Source organism: Gossypium arboreum, chromosome 7 (assembly GCF_025698485.1).
Source record: "Gossypium arboreum isolate Shixiya-1 chromosome 7, ASM2569848v2, whole genome shotgun sequence".
Classification (NCBI taxonomy): domain Eukaryota; kingdom Viridiplantae; phylum Streptophyta; class Magnoliopsida; order Malvales; family Malvaceae; genus Gossypium; species Gossypium arboreum.
Genome location: NC_069076.1, coordinates 75058736 through 75065583, shown reverse-complemented (window position 1 = coordinate 75065583; position 6848 = coordinate 75058736). Strand labels below are relative to the sequence as shown.

General features: G+C 33.5%; 1 protein-coding gene across 1 annotated transcript; it reads left to right on the top strand.

The window, feature by feature from the left end:
- The first annotated feature begins 257 nt into the window (after positions 1 to 257).
- LOC108466886 (AAA-ATPase At2g46620-like) lies at positions 258 to 2075 on the top strand. Its single transcript, XM_017767243.2, has one exon. It carries the CDS (start codon positions 465 to 467, stop codon positions 1902 to 1904), a length of 1440 nt encoding a protein of 479 aa, XP_017622732.1. The 5' UTR covers positions 258 to 464; the 3' UTR covers positions 1905 to 2075.
- Positions 2076 to 6848: the final 4773 nt, after the last annotated feature.

Genomic DNA, 6848 nt, shown 5'->3' with positions numbered 1-6848 from the left:
TATTAACTTTTACTAAAATAAAAATAAAAATTTTAAATAATTTAATTTAATTTAATTACGTATTATAATTTTTAATTTAATTAACTCTAAATAGTAATTCAATTATAAATTTAAATAATATAGATATGGAAGAGTTAAGAGTGACTTTCCTGAAACACCATATCTCTCCCATTGCTGCGGTTTTGAATTTTGACCCATCAAACTTGCCGGTAACTTTCTCCCCAATTTAAAACTTACCAGTCTGTCACCCCCCCAACACTCTCCCTTCTTTAATCTTTAATCTTTCCTTCAACCCTCTGCCCCAACCCAATCACAAGATTTCTGTCAAATCCCCTTAAATTCGTATTTTCTCTTCTTTCCTTTTCTCAGAAAACATGTTTTTCTTTCCAGGTGCAACAAAATTCGCCTTTGAAATTCTCCTCCTCTAGTTCCACCCCCCCTTTCTTCCTGGATTCTGACGACCGATGACAATTCTTTATAACCCATTTTTTCTCTTGTTTATAACTTTCGTTTTCCTGTTTCTTTTCCGGGTTGTTTTGATCAAGACCGGACTGATTTTTACTGTCAAGAAAAAGTGGCGTCTTTTTGAAGATTGCTTTCATGTCTACCAGTTGTTCAAAGTCCCCAAATTCAATGAAAGCATGCAAAGAAACCAACTTTATCACAAAGTTTTTGTTTATCTCAATTCACTCACTTCCGTTGAAGATTCCGATTTCACCAATCTCTTCACCGGCAAAAAACCAAATGAAATCCTTCTCCGCCTCGACCCCAGCCAAATAATCGAAGACGATTTTCTGGGTGCCAAGATTCTCTGGATCAACGAAGATAACAATTTGGTGTTGAAGATCCGAAAAGCCGATAAACGAAGAGTTCTCCGGCCTTACCTTCAACATATCCACTCAATTTCCGATGATTTAGATGAGAAGAAACGAGACTTGAAGCTTTACATGAACGTCGTTGGCCATGGCGATGATCAAAAGGGACGGTGGAGATGCGTTCCCTTCACGCATCCTTCAACGTTTGAAACAATAGCTATGGAATCTGACCTTAAAAACAAAGTCAAATCCGATCTCGAGTCCTTCCTCAAAGCCAAACAGTATTACCATAGGTTGGGTCGTGTTTGGAAACGAAGCTATCTCCTTTACGGTCCTTCAGGTACTGGAAAATCAAGCTTTATCGCAGCTTTGGCTAATTTCTTGAGTTACGATGTTTACGACATTGATTTGTCCAAAGTTTCCGATGACTCCGACCTTAAACTTCTCTTGTTACAAAGCTCGGCCAAATCCGTGATTGTCATCGAGGATCTTGACCGGTATTTGTCGGAGAAATCAACGGCCGTCAGTTTGTCGGGAATTTTAAACTTTATGGACGGGATGTTAACCTCCAGCTGCGGCGAAGAAAGGGTCATGGTCTTCACAATGAACGGCAAGGATCACGTCGACCAGGCGGTTCTCAGACCGGGAAGGATTGATGTTCATATACATTTTCCCCTATGCGATTTCACGGCATTTAAAACGCTGGCCAATAGTTACCTGGGGCTCAAGGATCATAAGCTGTTTCCGCAAGTAGAGGAGATTTTCCAAAACGGGTCGAGTTTAAGCCCGGCTGAGATTGGGGAGTTAATGATCGCCAACCGGAATTCGCCGAGCCGAGCTTTGAAATCCGTCATTCATGCCTTGCAAACGGACGGCGATGGGAGGGGGGCTTTGAATATCGGGCGGCGGTCGACCGAGAATGGGCCGAGGAAATTATCAGGTGAAATGGGTGAAGGGAGTGGGGTTTTTGGTAAGGAAGGAGCCAATGCGGTGAAGGAGTTTAAGAAATTGTACGGATTGTTGAGGGTCAAAAGCAGTAGAAAATCTCAATCCTTCGATCTTAACGGTGACCAAAAGGAAGGCGGATGATGATGATGAATAGGAAGAACCTTTAGCTTTGTAGTTTTATTGATTTCTCTCTTTTTTTGTTAAAAACAAAAAATCTGAATAGCGGAAATAGAATTAGATTCTGTTGAATCGTGGTAAACTGCCCATATTGTTATTTTTACAGCTTTTTGCATTGAAAAACATTTTCAAGTAGCTCCCTTGATTTTATTTGTCTAGGTTTTAGGTATGTATGTACCTAGGGAAATGCACATAGATTTAATTTGTCTTTTATTTTTATTTTAAATTGAGGAAACTAATTTTTTAGGTCAAATTAAAAATAAATTAATTTTTTTATTAAAATTTATCTATATACACTATAAGAAGTGAAATTTCAGTCTTGTTATTTTATCAATTACGTCTTATATAATTTGATCCTTAATACAGAATTTTTAAGGAATGATAATAGGGGCAGCGTGGATGACATCTTCGATGAATGAGACGATGCACATGATACTAAAAACAAAAGACATTGAGGCAACTTCCATGGGCGCTTGCAATTTCAATAAAAACGTTTTGCACCCAACACCATCTTTACTTTATGTGTCAGACGAATGGGTGGAGTGGGGAAATTGGTGAAATTACCAAAAGCCATTTCAAAAACAAAATGGAATTGTAAAAGATTTGTTTCCATTCAAAATGTCAAACCCACAGTTGGTTAAGATAAGGAAAGTCGTGGGATTGGCACTTCTGATTCACCATCTTTTACATATTAAGCCTCTCTGATTAATATTTTGATACCGGGTCAACACAACTATTCCACCACCAATCTATACAATGAATCCTTCTTTGGGCTGACATTTCTGGCCAAAAATATTTATAATAATTTAAACATGTTTCCAAAAACATAATATTTTGTTGTACACATCAATTGCATTTTGCTTTTTTTTATTATTTAAAAATGGGTAAATTAGTTCCTATACGTTAAATTAAAAAGTAAATTGGTCATTTCGTTAAAAATTTCATCCATTTTTATTGTTAAAAACTAATACTTGAACGTCGGCATGAGATACATATGGCATGTCATGTGAACTGTTTAGTTATTCTATCAACCACGTTAGTTTTTAATAATACAAAAGATACAATTTTTAATAGAAAAGATAGTTTTTTGATCTAACACGCAGAGATTAATTTACCCATTCTTTGATTAGAAGAGCAAAATATAATCTAATTCTTAATATAGGAAAAAAAGATGGAATATTTCTTTTTCCAATAAATTTTATCAAATTTATGTAAAAGGAATTATTAATGTTTTAAAAAGAGTACATAAATTATAATACTCAGGGAAGAAAAACAAAACATGATACAAACACTCACAGTGCGTTTGGTTCACTGTAATTGAATAGAGCTGTAATGGAATAGAGCTGTAATGGAATAGAGCTATAATAAGTAATTCAACTGTTTGGTTGAATAGAATGGAATAGAACTATAATAGTATTCTTGTATTTGGTTGAATGGAATGATGTTGTAATAGCATAAGGAAAAAAACTAAAATGACAAAAATACCCTTAGCGAATTTTTTAAGGTAGATGATTATTGTTATTGTTATTAAATTTTAATAAGATTATTATTGAAAATAATTTAATAAAAATAATAAATAGTTTATCCATATTTTAACATAATTATTATTAAATATAATTTAATAAAAATATAATTTATTAAAATTCTTAATATAATTATTATTATATGAATTAAAAAATCAAAATATATAATACTATAAAAAATATAATCTACTTTATTATTTTTAAACGCAATACATATTTAATGTGCTAAAATATCATTCTTGAAACAAATAATTTAATTATTCTACAATAAAAATAATTAAATATTAGAAATAATAAATAACTCATTGCTAAAAAGTAATAAATAACTTAGAGAATTATATTTCACATCCAAGCATAATATTCATATATTAACAAAAAGTTACATGATTTCATTAGTTTATATGTCATAATCCATATGTTTTAAAATTTTACAACATCAAAAAGTTACAACATTGTAATGACATTCTATCATGTCATTATACCATCCAAATATTACAAACACAAAAAGTTACCAAAATATCAACACAACCATGATTTTTAATGGTCAGCAAAAAATCTTCTGACCCATTCCAATCGCACAGCAGAAGGTAAACTAAAGAAAATGAGCATTTGCGTTGGATGATCTGGAATTTTGCTCAATGCTCGATAGCGTTCATCCTCAGTTAAACCTTCCACTTCACATAATGTTGGATATAATTTCAGAGCACTTCTTGAATGGTCATTTCTGACTTTTGTTGAATTACCACTTCGGAGGTAATACTCTTACTGATTTCAAGGCCAACAGTCCGTATATTTTCCACCAATAAAGTGGTAGCATCATTAAATGAAGTAGAAAAATCACTTGCATCAGAAATCTTTTTTTTCTTCTTTGAAAATGCAAAATCACCTTGGTTTCTAGCTGGTTGCAGTTTTGCTTGCGGTTGTATAGCTGAAAGATCCATGTCATCCAAAGAAGCATCAGCTTCAGATCTATGGAAATCGTTTCTTTCTTCATGAGTATTTGTAGAAGCTACATCCTCAGCATTTATTTCTTCAATAATATCAGCAGCTGTTTGAGCATCTTTTCCAGTGGCTCGATCTTTTGCATAGATGGCAGTAAGTTGGTCATAATAAGGGAAACTTCGATGTCTGAATTGAGCTGCTTCTTTATGACTATATAAAAATGAGAAATTCATATTAGATATAAGTTTTGTCAAAATAAGATAATAAAGACTTGAAATAATTCTTACATTTATATATGAGTTCCACACTGCATCTTCAGCAACAATAAGCTACCTATGCTCATCCCAACCAAACCCGCTATTGTTTTTTCTACTAAGCATGTCATAAACAATTGACCAATCCCTTTTCAATGTCTTAATCCTTGATTCAAAATTAGGTTTAGCCTTCAGCATGGCATTGGGTAAAACTTTTTCTAACATTTTTTCTAACTCATTTAAATAGCCGGCTTCGAATCCCGTATCCGCATTAAAGGTTCCAGCATTGTGCAAGTCGACCATACAAGCAACCAACGCAGCATCTTCTTTTGGAACCTATTTCCTTTTGGTTCATTAAGAACTTTGGGAAGAAACACTTGATTGCGAAAAACCTGACATAACTAGCTTAAGAAAAAACGCAAATGAAAATTAAGTTCAATATTGTGCATCAAAAGGTCAACGCTTTATAAAATTATAACACATGATGAATCAAAAGAAAATAAATTATCATTCAAAAAGTCTAGTACAGTACAAAAAAAAAAAACAGTTCAAACACACCAAATTTTCATAAATTAGATATATGAAATAACATAAACAACTTAACGTTTACTAATTTCTAGATGCTTGCCATTCATCAAACATTTGGTTGGTTAGTTCCATCCTCCAAGTAGCCCATGCATCCGACGGATGAATATTTATGTTCATCGTCATCTATCACATTACTAGGTAATACTTCTCCCAACTCCTCTTCAATAGGATCAAGACTCATATAGGTTCGAATAAAATTTTGGAGCAAACAACATGCAATAATAATTCTATTGTGCACCCTCACAGGATAGAATGATGGACTCCTAAGTATTCCCCATCTAAGTTTTAATAACCCAAAACATCTTTCAATAACATTACGCGCTGAAGCATGTTTCATATTAAAAATTTCTTCTGGAGTACTTGGCTGGTAACTATGACGCCACTCATTCAAATGATATCTTTGTCCTCTAAAAGGCGCAAGAAATCCCTCACAATTTATGTATCCAGCATCAACTAGATAATAACAACCTTTAAAAAGAAACTATTTGTCATGGTTAATTTCCCAAAAAGGTATGATCTTAAAAATTAATTCAAATTCCTCTAATTTTGCGCTTTACCATGAGGAACTTTTAGTCCATGTCTCCTACTAATGGCATCTCGAAGAACTTGTCCATCAGCAACAGAACCTTCCCAACCAAGAAGAACATAAACAAAATGCATATCAGGTGTACAAACACCTAACATATTTGTTGCTATGTCACCTTTTCACGTTCGATATCTAGGTTTATCAACTGTTGGAACCCTAATCTTGATATGAGTTCCATCTAAAGCACCTAAGCAATTCTACATCACATGTACAAAATCTCGAGTTAGGATGCTATATTTAAATCTAAATGGACTAAATTATGTACAATTTATATATAGAATTCACTCTAATACCTTGAACCATTTCCACCTTGGGTCTGTAGAATTAGCTGTAATTGGCTCTGCCTTTTTAAATAATACATCTTGTAAGCGTATAACAGCATTTAAAACATAGTGAAATGATCTGCTAACGGTTTCCCCGGACCTATAGTGATGCTTGATAACTCTATTTTTAAGGTGATGAGAAATGATATGTAAAAATATTGCCACTTGCACATCAACAAGCATGTTCCTTGATGACTTCAATCCCCCTAAAGTTTGTAACATCTCACATAGTTTAAAAAAGGTAATTCTATTCATCCCAACTTTTTCAATACAGGTCTCGTCACTAGCATATACAAGTCTTTTCACATAATCTCGTTTTGCATAAAAAATCTAATATATAGGATCTAATCCTTGGTCTATAAGTATGTAGGCTACAGATGGCACCCAATGCAATAAAAAACCAACTCGCAACTGTACACATTTGCAACCATATTGTAATAACAAGACCAATTCTTTTATGCCTCTCACTTTGTACTATTAAAGGCAGACGAGCCATTACTGCAAGATATTAAAGTGTTACATATCTTCAAATCGTAGTAAAAGGGTGACATTTCTCCAATACTAATTTCAATAATAGTAAAACAAAATCAAAGAATTTAATTGCCAAAGAACTTACAGTGATTCCGTGAATACAAAATGCTCAAGTCTGGGTGGAAGAAGCGATCAAACAAGCCAAATAAGAAAAGGAAGCA